General features: G+C 41.4%; 1 protein-coding gene across 1 annotated transcript in view; it reads left to right on the top strand.

The window, feature by feature from the left end:
• FLT1 (fms related receptor tyrosine kinase 1) overlaps positions 1–20,198 on the top strand; it is a 227,179-nt gene that overhangs the window by 97,122 nt on the left and 109,859 nt on the right. Inside the window, exons 11-13 of the mRNA XM_066369267.1 lie at positions 3,279–3,393; positions 12,077–12,185; positions 19,072–19,380. Of these exons, the coding sequence (XP_066225364.1) occupies positions 3,279–3,393; positions 12,077–12,185; positions 19,072–19,380 (533 nt within the window). The remainder of the gene's footprint in view (positions 1–3,278; positions 3,394–12,076; positions 12,186–19,071; positions 19,381–20,198) is intronic.

Genomic DNA, 20,198 nt, shown 5'->3' with positions numbered 1-20,198 from the left:
AGTAAAGGAGAAAGTGTGTAGTTTCTCTGTGGTTCAGTTTTCTCCACTAACAGAGAAAACAAATCAACCCAACTGAGCTGATAAGTAGAGAAAACTGCTTTTACTTATTTTACCAGATGATGATAAGTCTAGCTAGTAAAAATCACAGAAATTCCTTAAGGGGCAGTAGCTCCTATTAATTCTTTTTTACATTTAATTTTATAATCTAACTGTAAAAACAGACATTTTAAAAACATTTTGGAGAAAATCTGATATATGGACTGGAGACAAACAGCACTAGGAATTACTGCTGATTCTATCAGGTATAATAATGGCACTGTTGTTATACTAGAAAATGTGCTTCTTTTTTTTTTTTAAGATGTGCACTGAAATATGTAGGACAAAAATGACATGGTGGATGGGATTTGCTTTATAATACATATAGAAAAATAAAAAGAAATAAGGGACAGATGAAACGAATGTGGCAAAATCTTAATTGTTAAATGTGGGTGGTTGGTATATAAGGGTTTATTACACTATGTCTATTTACCAGTATGTTTGAAAATAATAAACTAAAACAAATGAAAATTCTTACTAGAAACAACATATCAGTACCTTGTGCCTGTTTGTATGTTTACACATGTTTATGGAGTGCCAATTACCTGCTAGGCCCTTGCTTCACTATAAGGACAAAGTAAGTAGATGTCCTTGTCCCTTTGGAGCTGTTGGCCCAGTGGGGCCTGGGAAGCACTAAACAGAAACTCGGAAAGTGTGGGTGCTCTGGGGGAGGACCTTACAGGGCAGCATGCCCAGGAAGGGAGACCGGATAGTGTCACATTCTGGAGTCCTTCCTCAGCTCCAGGGATAGAGGAATAATCACAGCACTTTCTGCTGGTCGTTGCAAACCCCTTCTGTCTTCCCTTTCCCTCACTTATTGTATCTTCTCACATAAATCATGGCTGCCTGTGGCTCCTTAAAATCACACACTCCATTCTTTCTGGGCTTGTTCTCTAACAGTTTCTCCTAGCTTGAAAATCTCCAGTGTCTGCCCCAGACACATGCAAATTAAAGCCCAGCAACCTTTCTGCTAACCACAAATTCTCATCCAAAAACTGACAATACAAAACACTTCAAAAAATGTTCACAGTGTGAGTAAACAGAAAGATAAACACTTCGGTTCATCGGGCAGAGGCCCTGGCCGAGGGCACCTGCAGGTAATCGAGTCGGGCTTCTGCAGGCACTTGTCTCTCCTCACCCGCCCGGGATGGCAAAAAATGTAAACCGTGGGAGCCCACAGACACAGTTTTGAGACACCTAAAATATCTCTCCATGTGCATTGTGTTTCTAATAAATCCCAAGGAATTTTTTAAGATGTATTTGTCATAGGTGAGTGGTTCTGATCGTGAGAGCAGTGAAGAGTCATGGGGGTCAGAATAAGCTGATAGACAAGCTCCGGTTGTGGGTGGTGAGGGCGTCCAGCCCTTGGTGGCTGCGTGAGTGAAGGTGGAGGGCTCAGAGTGCCTATAGCATACCCCTGTGATACAGTAAGAATAATTCCTTATTTTTCTGTGCTGTCTTTTTTTTTTCTTTTTTCTTAAATTGAACTTATTGGGGTGATATTATTTAATAAAATTGTATAGGTTTCAGGTGTACAGTCTATAGTACATCATCCGTACACGGGGCATTGTGTGTTCACCACCCCAAGTCAAGTCTCCCTCCGTCATCCTCTACCCCCCTTTGTCCTCTTCTACCTCCCTCACCCCTCTTTCCCGCTGGTAGTCACCATATCATTGTCTGTACCTATGAGTTTTGGGGGGTTTTTTTTAGAAAATTAACTTTAACAGGGTGACATTGATCAACAAGAGTACATAGGTTTCAGGTAAACATTTCCATAGCATTTGAGCTATTGATTATGTTGTATACCCATCACCCAAATCAAATTATTTTCTGTCACCTTATATTTGTCCCTCTTTACACCTTTCTCCCATCCCCTCCCCCATATCTGTGATGTCTTTAATTAACAAAACATCTGCAAGTAAATTAAGTCATTTGATACTTACATAATCCTGTGAGATAACAAGGGGGGAATATTTTTGTTCTTATTTTTTAGAAGAGAAAGTTGTCATACAGCTAGGAGAACTCAGGACGGGACTGGGACTTAGGCCCTCTGACTCCTGGCCTAGCACCCTGAGCTTACAAAACCAAAACACAATTTGACGAGGAAAAACGGTTTCTGGAGGGTTCCGGTTGGAAAAGCAGTAGGGAGTGGACTGTGGATGGCCTTGACTGTCAGGCAAGGAAGCCGGGGCTTTCTGCAGCAAAGGCTTTGAAGCACAAAGGAGTGCACTGGAAACCAGCACTTTCAGGGGTTGGACTAGGAGCAGTTTTGTGGATGATGGAGGAGCGGGAAAAGCCGACGGGCAGGGGCCAGCTGGGACACTAGTGCCCTGCCCATGTCAGAATGGACTTAGATGTCTTTTTATTGTTTGAAGTTTTTATTGATATAAGATGTAGGATTCATAAAATATAATAAATGACCAATAAATATTTACATCAGTGATTTGCTAGCAAACCATATGAAAATAGAAGCTCCTGAATAATAGTGTGTCTGAGAGAACATGTTAGCTTCCAGATATAGGTCAAACTCTCGCTTTAAAATGGTACTTTAGTAACTAGCTTAAAATAATCAGAGAGGTTTTGTGGACTTTAGAATCAAAAGTGATTTAAAGATAAATAATTTTAATGCCCTTATTTTATAATTAAACACTTGAGGCCTGAGAAGTTAAAGAGTTTGCCTTGGAACCCCCAAACTTGAAAAGAAATAGACTGAACTTAGTAACTGCGCCATAGCCACTTGATTAGCCTTGGAAAAAATTACCTACATAATGGAATATTCTGGTTGAAAGTCAGCCTTTTATAGATGTGAAATGCTATCATTTCTTTGAGGTTTCCATTCATTAACATAACTCATTTTCTTTTCTGTGTTTGCATGTTTCCTCCACTGGGAACTAATTAAAATCTAGATATTAAAATTTTTAATTTATGCAGTTTTATTTCGTATTTTATATTTAGAACCGGAAGGATGTATGAAGATACACTGGTGTGGGTTTTTCAGATCAGGCAAAATATATTTGCAATTTTTAAGTTTTGAAGATGGATATTGAGGGAAATCTAAGGAAAAGAAAAAAATATGATTTTGTTACCTAAGCACTTACCCAATGATTTTCATTCTACATATCACCTGGGACTGGACCATGCTGCAAAGCAACATAGTAATGACTTGCTTTTTTAAAAAATAGGTATGACTTTTGCTCCAATAATGAAGAGTCCTTTATCCTGGATCCTGACAGCAACGTCGGAAACAGAATTGAGAGCATCACTCAGCGCACGGCAGTAATAGAAGGAAAGAATAAGGTATTCTTTGTAAAAATAAGCATGGAATATTTATTCTAAAAACACAAACTCAGCTCCTCATCTGGGTTTATTAGAACCAGAAGTAATTCAAATGCTCAAACAGGTCCTGGCCAGTTGGTTCAGTGGATAAAGCATCGACCCAGCATGCAGACGTCCCAGGTTCAATCTCTGGTCGGGGCACACATGAAAGGAGACCGTCTGCTTCTCTTTTCCTTCCCCTCCCCTTTCCCTCCATCTTCCCCTCCCGCAGCCAGTGGCTCAGTTGGTTCGAGCATCAGCCACAAGCACTGAGGACAGCTTGGTTGATTTGAGCATTGGCTCCAGACCAGGTTGCAAGAGTCTATCTCTCTATCTCCTCCTCTCACTAAATGCTCAAACAAAAATTCAGAGAGAAGAAAGTATTGCTCTGTGTCCTCGCAGAGAGCTACACTGAGACAGCTCAGGCACGTTCTGCTCCAGCTGACTGCCACCCAGAGCAATGAGTGCTTGGCCCAAACAGAAGAGGGACACTGCCTTGTCCACATCGGTGGTCCTTAACCCTGGCTGCCTATTGGAATACTCTCCCAATTATTATTACGTTTGAATCTCTGGGTTAGAGCCCAAGGTTTATGAAAGTTCCCAGGAGATTCTAGCATGTGAACAGGCCTGAGAATCACTGCCGTACATAAGATGGGGTGGTGGTAAGCAAAGGCAAAGATGGAATGCTCCCATTTCACAAAAGACCTTGTTAACTCCTCTGTATTTGCAAGGGCAAAGCTTGATGACATTGGGGTATACAAACACACAGTATCTTAGGATTCTCTGACTTAAGATATGCAAACAAAACCACAATGACATACTATCTCACACCTTTTAGAATGGCTATCATCAGAAAGACAAGAGATAAGTGTTGGTGAGAATGTGGAGAAAAGAGATCCTTTGTGCACTGTTGGTGGGAATGTAAATTGGTGTCACCACTGTGGAAAGCAGTATAGAGGAGATTCCTCAAACAATTAAAAATAAGACTACCACCTGACCTGTGGTGGCACAGTAGATACAGCATAGACCTGGAATACTGTGTCTCCAGTTTGAAACCCTGAACTTGCCTGGTCAAGGCACATATGGCAGGCAATCAATGAATAACTAAACTGAAGCAACTATTGAGTTGATACATCTTGCTCCAACACTGCCCCTTCATCTCTCTGTAAAATCAATAAATAAAATCTTTGAAAAAAAAATAGAACTACCATATGATCCAGCAATCCCACTTCTGGGTCTATCTGAAAAAAATTAAAATGCTAACTCAATAAGCTATACATACCTCCATGTTCATTACAGCATTACTCACAATAGCCAAGATATATTAACAACCTAAATATTCATCAATGGATTAGTGAATAAAGAAAATATGATGTGTACATGCAACAGAATATTATTCAGCCATAATAAAGAATTAAATCTTGCCATTTGTGACAACATGGACAGACCTTGAAGACATTATGATAAATGAAATAAGTCAGGGAAAGACACTTAGATGCAGAATCTAAAACAAACAGAAACAAGTTCATAGATACAAAGAACAGATAGGTAGGTGGTTGTCAGAGGCAGGGGCTAGGAGTGGAAAAAAATAGGTGAAAGGAGTCAAAAGGTACAAATTTCTAGTTAAAAATAAATAAGTCCTGGGGATGTAATGTACAGCATGGTAACTACAGTTAATAATTCTGTATTGCATATTTGAAAATTGCTAATAGAATGAATCTTAAAAGTTTTCACAAGAAAAAAATTATAACTATGGTGACAGATGTTAACTAGCAATATTTTGCTATATACACAAATATCGAATCATTGTGTTGTACATCTGAAACTAATATAATGTTCTATGTCAACTATATCTCATTAAAAGAGAGACTTCAACCCCCACCCCCACCCCTAAACATCTCCAACCAGCAGGCATCTTTTCTGCCACTCCTGGGCTGTTCATTTTCTACTTTCTGATTTCCACTGAGCTTCAGTAAAGCCAACACCTTGTGAACCAGGCAAATCTCAGTGGGTCTCAGACCTGGTGGGGGTTTTTTCTATTGAATTAGTGAAAAATACACATAAAAATCTGCTATTACAGGACAGGGTAGTGATGTTTTAAAAAGAAAAATATATCAAATTACCCCTTGCTGAAATGTCTATTTATACTTGTATATCTTGATTTGGGGGAGTCTGTTAACATGGATGCTGTCTGCTTGAGTGTGATTGTGCCAATGTCATCTATTTATTCAGCTGTGTTCTTTGCATTTGAAGGCAATAAAGTAGATGGCATCATTTTCTATGCAGGGTTTAACAAAAACAGTAACAACAAATAACACCTGATTTCTTCATTGGGTGAAATTTTAGACTGGGGTGATAAGATAATTAACTCAAAGCCACAACTAAAAAGTGGCAAATGAAAAGCTCAAACTAAAGTCTTTCTGTTCCAGACCCCAGAACTCTGCCAACTTAAGCCAATACAGAAAACAATTAAAATGGTGATGGCTGGCATACTACTATCAACAAGCACGTGTCAAGGATTTAAGAAACGTTTTTTTATAACTAGCTGTAGTTGTAGGTGCTTTGCAGGGTTTTTTTCTTTAATGCAAATGACTGATAGTTTAAAACATTCCATGATGTATAGCTATTGTTGAGAGAGCAGTTTAGTCATATACTTAGGAAAGAGGAAATTCTATAAATTTAAAAGTTAAATTTGCGTGACACTACATTAAAAAGAAAAAGGAAATTACCTCAGGGTAAAAATCAAGTTAGTTGTCACAAAGTACTAGAAGATTTTAAGATGCTATTGAATGTGCTAATTCACTTTGCCTTTTCCTGACCACGTCAGGTGGGGCACTCTTAACTGCTGGATATAAAACAAGAAATTAGAAACTTAATTTCTACAGTAATTTCTAATGCTTTTTTGGTATCCAACCCACCACCAAAAAAAGAAGAAAAAATACAGTAGAAAAGAAAATGGAAAAGGAGAAAGCTAGGTGAGGTTCCTGGGTAGACTGAACCATGAAGTGTAGCTACCTCCCTCTGTAAAGAATACCTGTGAAAAAATGGTGGGAGTGGAGTAACAAAATGTGGGTTAGAAAAAGGATCTTCCCTGCTTCATGTGCAATTTTGTGGTTATACAGATGTTTTAAATATACAACTCCAGGCCTGACCAGTGGTAGCGCAGTGGATAAAGGGTCGACATGGAATGCTGAGGTCACTGGCCAAAATCCCAGGGGCTTGCCTGGTCAGGGAACATACAAGCAGCAACTACTATGAGTTGATGCTTCCCACTTCTCTCCACCCCCTCCTGCTTCTAAACAAATTAATTTATATATATAAATATCTCCATACCCAGTTGGCACTTGTGCCATCCACACATAGTTAGGAGCAGTGGGGTCAGTCTCTGCCATTTTCTATCTTGTATAACCATATGCAAATCAGTTTACCTCTCTAAACCTGACTTCTCATTTCCAAAAGATGGAGCTAGTATTATTGAAGCCCTACCCAATTTGCCTGTTGTTATAAAGGTGATTGCCATTTAGACCTTAATGCAATTTCCAAGTTAATTGTGATCATATACAATGAAGACTATTTGTTAAGCAATTATTTGCAATAAAAAAGAAACAATACTTTCTAAACAAAGTTGAGATACATATGTATATCTACATACATATATAATATCAGTAGTTGTAGATAATAATTCACTTAGACTTAAGTAAATTATTAATTTCATGTTCTAAATTTAAAAGCATTTACTACTTTTACTTTTAGGATCTACTAATATATCCTTTTTTGGTCTGAAAAGTTGTCTCTGATATGATGATGGTAATGGAATGTTTGCTATTTCAGAATGATTCACACTGGTCTTTTCTTTACAAGTCAAACTGCTTTTTGGCCCTGGCCGGTTGGCTCAGTGGTAGAGCGTCGGCCTGGCGTACAGAAGTCCCGGGTTCGATTCCCGGCCAGGGCACACAGGAGAAGCACCCATCTGCTTCTCCACCCCTCCCCCTCTCCTTCCTCTCTGTCTCTCTCTTCCCCTCCCGCAGCAAGGCTCCATTGGAGCAAAGATGGCCCAGGTGCTGGGGATGGCTCCTTGGCCTCTGCCCCAGGCGCTAGAGTGGCTCTGGTCGCAACAGAGCATCGCCCCCTGGTGGGCAGAGCGTCGCCCCCTGGTGGGCGTGCTGGGTGGATCCCGGTCGGGCGCATGCGGGAGTCTGTCTGACTGTCTCTCCCCGTTTCCAGCTTCAGAAAAATACAAAAAAAAAAAAAAAAAGTCAAACTGCTTTTATTTTCTGTACATTTTATGAAAGTAAAGCCCCCGCTTAGACCATATACTCCTTTTCCCTGTAGTCATTGTATCAGCATGGACAGCAACACCACCCCACAGACCAGTGGATGCGGGCCTTTGGGGTACCTATTGAATTTGGGGGACTTGCATTTTTTTCTCTGTTTTGTTTTACTTTTTTCATGTAATTCAAGTAAGAGTGTAGGGGACAATAAAATTCAATTCCTTAGTGGCAAGTTTTGGCCTAGATTTATGAAAAATGAGTCATCAGTGGAGTTGCTAATAGCAAATGTGAAGTTTTTATATTGTTCAAATGGGGCAGTCAGACTATGGGTCTGTAGATATGGAGTAGGAAGGAGAAAGAGCCTTGTGTTAAAAAAAAATAAAAGAAAGAAAAGAAAACAGGGAGTAACATCACAGCACTAATTCTGTGAGGCTGTAGAATCGTGACAGTCTTAGGGTCTTAGCATCATTTCTGTTGAAATCATTTTGAGGTGAGACTGCATGTCTGTGTGAGACAAATCTGTGGCAGAAGCATTTGTCCCTAATCACAGAAGTGCAGCTGGCATTGCATTTCCCACACAGTCCCTAGTTTGTGCTAATTTTCATGTTGCATGCTCCTGTCACTTGGCTCACGCATGCCACCCCAGGTTAATTTTAAGATTCTTCCATGACCTTTCCCAGGTCTACTTTTATGTCTCCCTGAGACACTTGAAAGGAAACTATATTAGAAATATCCCAAAATTAAAATCACTGTTCCAGCCTGACCAGGTGGTGGCGCATTGGATAGAGCATGGACTGGGATGTGGCAGACCCAAGTTCGAGACCCCGAGGTCACCAGCTTGAGTGCAGGCTCATCTGGTTTGAGCAAAAGCTTACCAGCTTGGACCCAAGGTCGCTGGCTTGAGCAAGGGGTCACTCAGTGCTGAAGACCCCCTGGTCAAGGCACATATGAGAAAGCAATCAATGAATAACTGAGGTATCGCAATGAAAAACTAATGATTGATGCTTCTCATCTCTCTCTGTTCCTGTCTCTCTGTCCCTATCTGTCCCTCTCTCTGACTCTCTCACAGTCTCTGTAAAAAAATAAATAAATCACAGTTCCACATATAGATATTTTTTAAAAAACTAATGCTGGAGATTAGACTGAATTACACATCATCCCATCCATTCTGTGCCGTGAGGCTCCAACCACATTGTCACGGCTAATCCTTAGCAAAGAGGAAGGAAGGAGTATGAATAACTTCCAGACTTACAGTACCTGATGACCGTTTTCATCAGTGTTTCTGAGTCAGACGTCAGAACCAGAGAATGACCTCTAAAGGAAGTATTCTCAAGGAAAAACCCAATTCAAAAAATGGACAGACCTCTACCAATAGATCTATGCTATCAGATTTGAAGAGTTTTAAGGCAAGAGGCAATGTAAAGGTTAAACGCCTAAGTACTAGTCAGACAAACCCAAGTGGAGGCGGATTTAATGGCGAGTGCATCAGGCACACCAGGTGCACGCCCTGGGGTCCGACTTCTGAAGGGCCCCGCAACACTCAACTTTACACTTTTTTCTAATGTAAGGGGTCCAATATTTTTTTCTGTGCCTGGGGCTTCAAACGACCTTAATCTGTCTCTGAACCCGGGCATAAATTCTGCCCAGATCTGTCCATGCTACCGTGTACCTTTGGAGTGAGTCACAACCTCTGTGACCTCAGTTGTCTCTTCTGCAGATGAGGGTAACACACACACCTCACAGGGCTATAAGGAGGATTAAGTGAGAGTGCTTTGTACACTATCTGCCACACAGCAAGAGGCACGTAAAAGTACCCAGAACCAAAGAAATAATGTAAACCCCCATCGATATAATTTTCTAGTTCAATTTCAATTCAAACTTTGGAGAGGTGAGTTCTGGGGCAGGCTTTACTCTAAGTAAGGTATCTGTGTTAGAACAGGTCATTCAGACAAAATAAAAGAAACTCAAATGCATTTGTGTTTCTATGGTTTATCATAAGACCTGGATTCATTTTACTTCTAGGTACCTCAGTGTCATTCTGATTACACAAAACTTCTGAGCTATCTGACTGTGTTGGACTCCTGTAAAATGCTATCTATCTGACTGTGTTGGACTCTTGTAAAAAGTTTCCGCCGTCCCCAGGGGGCCTGCACAGGTCCTGGAGATGGCACGTTTTATAGCTGATGATTTTCTCCAGCTGCCGAACCCATTTCTTCTTCTCAGTTGCTTTGAATTCCATGAAACCACAATAATTTTAATAGAAACCCAAATATAACTGTCAGACTCAGGTTATTGCTGTCCATAGTATCAAACATTCTCAAGCCAAATAGAAATGAGTGTTTCACCTATTTGTTGAGCAATACTGTATCTGGGGGTCTGAGGAAGGTTCTGCTGGGCTCATTAGGAAAAGCAGTGGAGAGCTAACTTCCTAAAAAAAGCAGGACTGAGCTGCGAAGTAAGCAGTGAGGGAGCGTCTGGAGGCCGACATCTGCTCTTTGTGCCAATCCTGTTGTTTGCTGCTTCAAGCATCTGACCCCAGGTTTGCTGAGTCAAGAGCAGGTGTCAGAGCTTTACTTTGTCTTTCCATCTGCCACCAACTTAAAAACGTCATTTTACATCACCACCTACAAGCTCCTCTCCTAACCACCTTCATGCTCTTCTATGAATTCTAAGTAGAGAGTGCAGCAATCCAAAGGAAATGGCTATCCAGAATTTTTTTATTCCCCACCTCTTAAAGATTAATAATCAAAATAGGGAGACACCTGAGTTCCCTTCCTTACTCTTCAATGCGGCATCTGTCTGTGTGTGAGTATTCCTCTGCAAAAGAGAGCAATCTATATTTGACCTTCAAGTAGGGGCATTCTTCTCTGTCACCTTAAAGTAGTCCCTCAAAGTTAAGACTAGGGATTATGTCAAATTCATCTCTGTCTTCCTTAGAACATCTGGGCAATGCCCAGTAAATGCTCAGTAAATGTCTACTAAATTGAATGAAAAAATGCCACATATTGTAAATGCTTTCATTTCCAATGACTTCCTCCATATTGCACAGAAGATATATGTGTGTGTATATGTAATTAAACAGATCCAACAAAGAGAAGGGGAGCCGTCATGTAATACTCACTACCATACTGGAAATTCACAGAGAAAGTGGAGGCAACTACCTTGGCTAGAAAATGAAGAGTATATTTTTAGTCTCCTTGATCTGTAGAAAAAAGACAGAAATACCTTAATTTATTGAATGGGATATAAGAACATGTAAAATGCCTAGCACATTACTGTGCAACTCAGAAAAATATTAAGTCTTTTTCTAGATTTCATGTTCACCACTTTAGAAAGTGTGTGGTCACATATCAGCTGTATATTACTGTAGCTTGCAAGTTACTCAGCCATGATACTTGAGCTAAGACACTATTAGTGTAAGAATCAGCACAACCTCTACAACTTCAAAGCCAGTCATTTGTGTCCTAGGAGTTGTTTCAACAATTTATAAGTAACTGGATCAACATTTTTAAATTAAGTTTAAATATGAAAAACCTGCTTTTTCATTTTTCCAAATATAGTATGTATTACTTTTTTGCAAGGTTGGGTTGGATTTTTAAACTTGACAACTCTTTCTTATTAGCAATTTCTGTCTTTAAGCTGTATATATTTGCATTTCAATACTTTCTGAGACATCACAGTTTGTAAAGTGCTTTCAAGTTCACACAAATTTGACTTCTAGTGCTTTCTTAGGGGCTGATTTGTCAACTAGCAGCACAAAGTCTAGTGAAACAAATATTGTACAAATTCATAACTTATACCTTCATTTTCTGGATTAGCAATTTGACAGACTGAGAATTTAAGTAATTTGCAAACACACACAATAATCTCAATGCGCTTTCCTGCCTCTCCTCCAGAACCATAGGGCTGCAAGGCTGCATTGTTGAGCACATAAAAGAACCTTTCTCTTCTGTCCGTGCTCACTTAATACGCTAAGGGCTCCTGTTCCCAAACAGCTTCCACAACCTCAGGTCATCCAAACAAAAGAAGGCCTCGGCCTCACCTGTTGCTCTCATTGACGTGGACCTGACCACCTCAGAGAGTAGGACGTGCCGTCCTGCATCTCAGCGTCAGGTCTGTAATTCTTGCGCCAGCAGCACGAGATAAATAAGCCTGAAACCCTCATACGAGTCGGATGTCATAGCCCCCGGTCTCCTGAGGACCTGCTTTCCTGTTATTTTTCCATTCTTGCGAGGGCGCAGATAGGGGACAGCCTTCTGGTAACCACCACTCCTGCAGTGACTGTCTTTGTTGAATGAATGAAATAGCTGAGTATTTGGACCTCAGAAGTAGCTGATGGACATTCAAACGGTTCTTTGTCCCATCACTAGCTAAAATTTCCTTTTCTTTTGCAGACCGCTAGCACCTTGGTGGTGGCTGACTCTAAAATTTCTGGAATCTACAGTTGCATGGCTTCCAATAAAGTAGGGACTGTGGAAAGAAACATAACCTTTTATATCACAGGTAAGCCACACATCCTATACACACAAAGATAGCCTGGTGACCACAGTCTCTCTCTTCAAATCTTGTTTGCTTTTAGTGTGCTCATAGGTTGAATGATTTTTATTTAAAGAAAACATTCCACAGAATTGTTAAAGTTTGAGTACCTTTATCCTTGCTCTTAGGAATAGTATTCTACAATATCATTCAGTCTTCTAAAAAGTGATTTCCCTGAATTCTCTTGTAGAGCTATTGTGTGCGTCTGGCTCCCAGGCTGGGTGTGTATTTGGGATCTTGTCGTGTTCATTATTCCTGATCACCCCCTCGGTGCCCCAAACAGGGTCGGCACTCAGCAGTTGTTCAAGAATAATCCAGGAAACTAATGATGATACGTGTGATGACATTTTTTTTTTTTAACCAGAAAGCTAATTGTTTTACAACTTAATTTCAACTTTTTGGGAAATGAGGCTCTCCCATGGAAATCTGAAACTGAGCTTTGATGATGATAATTAATGTACTATTTTTGGTAGCATTTAACAATTTTTAGCCTCAAATAGGGCCGTCCCTGCAAATCTTAAAACTTCCAAGGCACACAAACAGCACTCCCTGTGTCCCTGCATGGGTACAGGAAGGAAGTTAGTAGCTCAAAGTATAGAACAACTGCCTGGCTCCACACACCCCCAAGCTGAGGAAGCCTGGGCAGTCTGCCAGCTCTCTGGAAACTTCACACTGCATGAGGCAGGCTGCAGTAGTTGCCCGCATTCTCCAGAAAGAAAGAAGTAGGTCTGATTTCATGAGACGTACGGTTGTCAGATCACAGGGAGCCTGATGAGTCAGGCAGCCCTCCAAGACGTTGACCTGGGAGATGACCCTGAAGAGGTTATCACAGAGGGTCAGAGTGGAACCTCGGAGCACCTAGCCCCACATTCTCTAGGTGAGAAAGTGGGGTCTGGAGACATAAGGGGCAGAGCTAGCTGCTCTGGATTAGATCAGCCCCTTTCTCTCATAATCCAGAAGTGGACAGGAAATCATCTTTGCATCCATTCCCACTAGGAAAATCCTTTATTTCAAGAAGGATTCAGATAACAATTTCACACAGACCCAATCTCAGATGATTTGGACTAATTAAGTACAAAGGTTTGTATTGGTTGGAAACAAGTTACCCTCCAAATCTATAGCCACTATATGTGTGATTTAGGGCACAAAAGATTGACCAACTTCTCTTCTGTTCTGGACAGTCAACAAGAATGTATAAGTTTAACAGCACTGGCTATTAGATGGTGCAGTTTAGCCTGGTACTGAGCACTTGGAGGGATATCAGTGAAGCCCTGTCTTTCTAGGAAGACAGTTTTAACACCAAGGAAACAGAAATGTTAAACTATATATATCCTGGTCTCAAATGGTATATGCAGAAGTAACGTGACAGATGAATTTACCAATGTTAAGCCAAACCTCTCCAATAGAAATATAATGAAAGCCACATGTGTAATTTAAAATTAATTTTAGTTAAGCCAGTATACCTCAAATATTATCATTTTGACATGTTATTGACACTTAAAAAAAATATTGCACTGCTTTGTTTTTAAATTTTAAATTAATTGAAATAAAGGATTGACTAAAATTCAGTTCTTCAGTCACACTAGGCACACTTTAAGTGCTCAATAGCCAGCCATGTGTGGCTGGTGGGCGTAGAGCCATGAGAAGGGAGCAGACCGGGGTACTGAAGGGCATGAGAATGTGAATGGGTAGAAAGAAGAAGACAGTCTTGCCCTGGCATTTTTAGAGCCAAGACAAGAGTTTCAATGCCAGCGCACAAACAATTCCTCTAACCACATACAAGCTCTAAATCAAACAGACAAGCTGTTAAATCTGTTTCAACCTCTGGGGACAAATATACCTTCATGATGACCTGAAAGGTCAGGTCCAAATTTAGAATTCTGGAATAACCCAGAGCTTCATCGTGGAGCGTGGCGGTGCCTGGAAGTACAGAAGGAGCTGCCCTGCCTCCCACGTCATCTTTCCATTCCGGGCTTCAACCCACACGGCCGGCCGGGAGCGGACACCCATGTGGACAGGCTCCCCCGCCCACACAGCCAAGCTCTGTCCACACCCTTCAAGAACAGACTTCCCTGGGACCTAGAAGTATGCTCAGTGACAAGCTGTTTGACCTCAGGAGGACAGACCTAGTGAAGAGGAGAGACCTGAGACAGTCTGGAAACAGACTTGGAATCATCTTTACAGTGCATTCTGGGATTTCAGGGGCCCCAAGAAAGATCTAGAAATGGAGGTAGCACAGGCTCTGAGGGGGCATGCCCACTTGGCCCATGAACTCCTTACACTGTGAAGAGGGACAGGCCCAGTGCAGGGACCCCCCGTTGCCCAAGTCTGAAGGCAGCAGTATACTGGAAAAGGATGTATACCCAGCTTAGGGAATAGCATAGTATCGTGAGGCCAAACGTGAGTTGCAGCACCAGCGTCTCCCCTATCCATCCGAGTTCTTCCTTGCTGCGCCATGCACCCAGGCATGTTGCTGTGGCTGACAGGGCCCCAAGTGGTGAAGCCAATTAAGATGACCAGCTGCATTCAGACAGAAATTCCTTCTCACCTCCTACCACTTTATACAGCTAATAATGGGGCAGCTGAGACCTTCCCCAGGTCCCAAGGCTCCTTCACAGAAAGAAGCAATGACAATCTAATTCAAATACTGTACACCTACATGAAGCTCTCACCATCTCTCCTCCAGAAATTCAAGAACCTTAATCTTAAAACTGAGCACAGATTTAGCCAATCAAACCCCCATAGCTTGGAATATAATGTCTCTGCATTCTTTTCTACCAGGTCTGAAAAGTTCTAGTTTTGAGTGGTGATAATAGATTCATTTGCTTACACTCATTACTTTAAATCTAATTATCTCTTTCTTCCTCAAATCTTTGTCACAAGTCTTACTCTCACTAGTGATGAGACTGAAAACTTTAGGGAATGTCGCACCTTACTTGTCTATTTTCCATGTTTGAACTTGACCTAATGCAGATAATGCTTTAAAACAGTGGTCCCCAACGTTTTTTGGGCTATGGACCGGTTTAATGTCAGAAAATATTTTCACAGACCAGCCTTTAGGGTGGGACGGATAAATGTATCATGTGACCAAGACAAGCATCAAGAGTGAGTCTTAGACGGATGTAACAAAGGGAATCTGGTCATTTTTAAAAAATAAAACATCATTCAGACTTAAATATAAATAAAACAGAAATAATGTAAGTTATTTATTCTTTCTCTGTGGACTGGTACCAAATGGCCCATGGACCATTACCAGTCCGTGGCCCAGGGGTTGGGGACCACTGCTTTAAAAGATCCATCTAAAATGTAACTGTTTAAATCTAGATCTGGATTTGGATCTTTATTGAGCCTCATTTCAATCATGTTGAGCCTTCCTTAAAATATAATAATAACTTAGAATTACCTTCCAAACTGATGAAAAGCAGTCACCTGTGGCTATTAGAACCCTCCACTGCTTGGCCTCTGAAATGTGCCATTATGTGTACATAGTAGCTAAACTTTCTAGTAACCACTTATTTTCTTTTCAGAAAATGTAATTTTTATTCTTCAATAGAAGTCTTCTTTATTCCCACCTGACAAATGAGACACCTTTCATCCTTTCAATTTCTATGCTGTCTCTTCCGTGAACTCAATTCACATGTTGGACCTATCAACTCAAAATGTCTGCCCCCTTTGTGAATAGACATTCCTCTCACCTAGCGCAAGGTTGACTGTCTGAGCACGGGACCATCCTCCTTGTCACCTGATAAACTACCACGTATGTCATGCATGTTGGATAGACGAGTGTTAGCTGGTGCTGATGGTGCTTGTGCTGAATCTCCAACAGACACTTATGTGTGGGAAGATGTCTTGTTTTCACTTGGAGAGTCAGAAGGCATTTCTTTCTTGGGTCTGTTTTTGTACTTAGGAAAAAAAAATCAACATGAATTAAGGAGAAAAATCCCTCTGGATTCATTAACTCGTTTGGGGACATTTTATTTATCATTTTCTATGGATCAAACAAGAATACCAAAGGAGTGATACTGAGGAATAGATTAGCACTTCTGAGAGGCCACGCTAGCTTCAATGGCAGCGTCCCCCCTGAGAAGGGGACCTCAGACTGACAGGGCTCTTTTCTCTTCCTACGTGTGTTGTGCTGCTTTGCTGGCACTCGGCATGGCCGTGGGTGTGTCAGCAATTACTGAGTGTGAAACAGGAACAGCACTGCCTTATCTTCCTGATTTCCCAATGTCACTGAATGCATTTTATTTTGAGATTCCTGGTGGTGCTTGGCAAAGATAAACAAAATCTTCCATCAGGAAACCTGTGAGCTAATTTCCACAGGAAGTTTCAAATCAGTGAAGTAAATAGAAACTCTCCACTTGATCTCAGTGGTGTTACTTGGGCTCACTTGGGTTTTAACACCAGATGAGACCTTGTAAACGGAGTCTGTGGACTTTGTAGAAACGGTTTGATTGCAACCAGTGTACAATGCCTCTGTTTTGGTATGTGTGTAAAAGTTGATGGCTGGTGTTTTAATCATTATGCTTGGAAAATGTCCCAAATATAAAAAAGATGGTGAATTACAGGGGCTATTTCTGACACCTTATTGTTATGTTAAAAATTATTGTCAGCCGCTTCTGCCTCTTCTGGCACATGCTTAGATTTTCATTTTAAAAGCAGGAAAACCTCCATTGCTCTCCTTTCTCCACCACGGACAGCTTCATAAGCCACAGTTAGCCCCGCTCCCAGGTTTCAAATGAATACTTTGGCATTTCTTCAGACGTGACACTTTATAATGAAGCCAAAGCCCAGAAAAATCAGAAAAACAAGCAAAGTGATATTTAGGAAAGAGTTGATATGATATCTAATTTTGGACTATTGTCCCTTTAAGGTTTAAAGGTTTCTTTATAGCTTTGTGCACAAAGGATAATAATAATAACAGCATAACATAGTCTTTTCATCTTCAAAGTACTTTGTAAAATGTTGGCCCAAATTCTTTGCTCAAATACAGATATGCCACTAGTAACAAGCAATGCAAAGGTTTTGAGAGCATATCAGTTCAGGGCCAGTAGCCAATGGTTTTTTTAAATCCTCTGGTGAAATGATCCAGAAGGAGGCTGGGAGCTCTCAGCGCAAAGCTAGATGATGGTCCAGGGTAAGAGAGCTGAGGAGGCGCGCTCAGGACATAGTGCCAGAGAGTGGAGGTGAAGGTGGGCAAGGAAGGGACTTTGGAAATGGACATGGCTCTTAGTGGCACAGCTGCTTTCAGAAAATGTTTAATAAGCTTTTGATAGTAAATTTGATTCTAAAATTGTTTTCCCCTCCCCCATTGCCCCCACATTGGAATCTGGTAACTCCATTGGAATCTGGTAACTCTTCCAGATTCCAATTATTTATATTTTCAGAAGAGATCTGTGCTCCTTTATGTCTGAGTGGAGTGATCACCGTTTAGGGGACCTGAGCAAGTACGCGGGCTCTTCACCATCCACTGTGCCAGCAAGGAGCAGGGAAAGTAGGGGCAGCAGCAGGGAGGATGCTAGCCACCCAACTGTAGGAAACTTGGAAAATCGGTTGTTCTTTTACCGGAAACATGGAGAATTAAAGTGGTATTGGCTGGAGTGACTGGGACTTCCTAGTCACACTTTTCACAGTTTATTTTGGATAAGTTTGACTATAAAAGCACCCTTGGTTTTTAGTACAAATTGCTGTTACTACTTTATTATTCTGCTCATTTACTAGTAGTTCCATCCATGATAAAGAAATGGTAAGCATGGCTATCATCCCAAGCTGTAAAAGAAAAGTCCACTTTGAAAAGCATTTTGGGGCAAATAAGGAAAATGTCCCATCCTTCTAACTGTCCCATTTTGGCATTTTCTACTTCTGATGGGATGAACTTAATTGGTTTCCAGTTGCTATGTTTGATCGGTTCTTCTAAAAAGAACAGATAAGGCCCTGGCCGGTTGGTTCAGTGGTAGAGCATCGGCCTGGTGTGCAGGAGTCCCGGGTTCGATTCCCAGCCAGGGCACACAGGAGAAGCGCCCATCTGCTTCTCCATCCCTCCCCCTCTCCTTCCTCTCTGTCTCTCTCTTCCCCTCCCGCAGCCAAGGCTCCAGTGGAGCAAAGTTTGCCTGGGCGCTGAGGATGGCTCTGTGGCCTCTGCCTCAGGCACTAGAATGGCTCTGATTGCCGCAGAGCGACACCCCAAGATGGGCAGAGCATCACCCCCTGGTGCCGGTGGATCTCAGTCGGGCGCATGCGGGAGTCTGTCTGACTGCCTCCCCGTTTCTGGCTTCGGAAAAATACTAAATAAATAAATAAATAAATAAATAAATAAATAAATAAAACGAACAGATAGTCATTCTTTTAATGCTGATGCTAAGAGAATCTGTGTAGAAACAATACTTTAGATCAGGGGTCTCAAACTCAACTCAGCATGTGGGCCGCAGAGCAAGATCACAGCCATTCGGCGGGCCGCACTAGGTCTACAAAAGGCAACTGTTACGCAACACTTTTCTCACTGCAGTTGAAAACAAAAAAAAATCAGTACAACAAGCACAATCATACATGCAGTTTACTCAGTGTCACAAAACGACCAGAAACTGTAGTTCGCATCACAACTGCTGTTAACTAAGCTAATATCTAGCTAGGATGCTAGAGAAATGAAAAATACAAGTAGGCCCCTAGGCTTACTTAATTTTATCCAAAATATTTTGAACTTCGTGGATTAGTCTGTGGGCCGCACAAAATTGTTCGGCGGGCCGCAAGTTTGAGACCCCTGCTTTAGATCTTTGAGTCTCTCATGATGAGAAATTGCCTCTGTATGACACATTGGTTTTTCTATGAACTAAAGTTCTTTATTCTTAATTTATAGATGTGCCCAATGGGTTCCATGTTAACTTGGAAAAAATGCCTACGGAAGGAGAGGACCTGAAACTGTCTTGCACAGGTAACAAGTTCCTGTACAGAGACATTACTTGGATTCTGCTAAGGACAGCTGATAACCGAACCACGCCCCACAGCATCGGCAGGCAGAAAACCACCATCACGAAGGAACACTCCATCACGCTTCACCTTGTCATCAAGAACGTATCCCTGGAAGACTCAGGCACCTACGCCTGCAGAGCCAGGAACATATACACAGGGGAAGACATCCTTCAGAAGAAAGAAGTTACAATTAGAGGTGAGCACTGCAACAAAAAGGCTGTTTTCTCTCGGATCTCCAAATTTAAAAGCACAAGGAATGATTGTACCACACAAAGTAATGTAAAACATTAAAGGACTCATTCAAAAGTAACAGTTGTCTCATATCATCTTGATTTATTGTCACTGTTGCTAACTTTCTGGCTCAGAGGAGATGCTCCTCCCAAAATGAATTTGGAGATGACGGGAGTAATAATGAGCCCCAAGGCCCGCACAGGGCTCCCCACCAGGCTGGGGGGCTCCCTGGGGCCAACCTGGTGACCTGGTGCACCTTTGGATTTGGAGGATCCCGCAGGCACTCTGTGCTTTTGCTCTTTGCTGTCTTCTCCTGCCTGATAAACAACAACGGAGAGCTGATCCTTTCCTTCCACTTTGATGCCAACCTCTTTTTATTTTTTAAGTTTCGAAGCTGCACAAACTGAGTAATTTAAACAGATGCTGGTTTCTGCCAAAGATGGACATGAATAAGTTAATTTTTTCAGCTCAGAATGAGTACAGTTGAATCTGAGACTCTGTTGGACCTCTGACTGGTTTTATGTTGTATTACGTATTTCATCTGTTCTTCATTTGTAAATAGCACCTGGATGGCAAGTTATAATGCTTATTTATTTGAAAATGCTTCTTTTCTTCTTTTATACTAAGCACATTAATCTTGAACTGGAGGTTTTAAAATGGGTCCCACTGGTGCAAGTGTTGCTATTAAAGGTTTATCACAGTGTGAATCAGGAAAATCCACCCAAATCAAGCCCACTCCCATCTCATGCAATTCTCAGCAGCCAGCAAACCAGTCCAGTGGCC

Source organism: Saccopteryx leptura, chromosome 2 (assembly GCF_036850995.1).
Source record: "Saccopteryx leptura isolate mSacLep1 chromosome 2, mSacLep1_pri_phased_curated, whole genome shotgun sequence".
NCBI classification, from domain to species: domain Eukaryota; kingdom Metazoa; phylum Chordata; class Mammalia; order Chiroptera; family Emballonuridae; genus Saccopteryx; species Saccopteryx leptura.
Note: the sequence above shows the minus strand (reverse complement) of the source record. Positions and strands in the feature narration are given on the sequence as shown.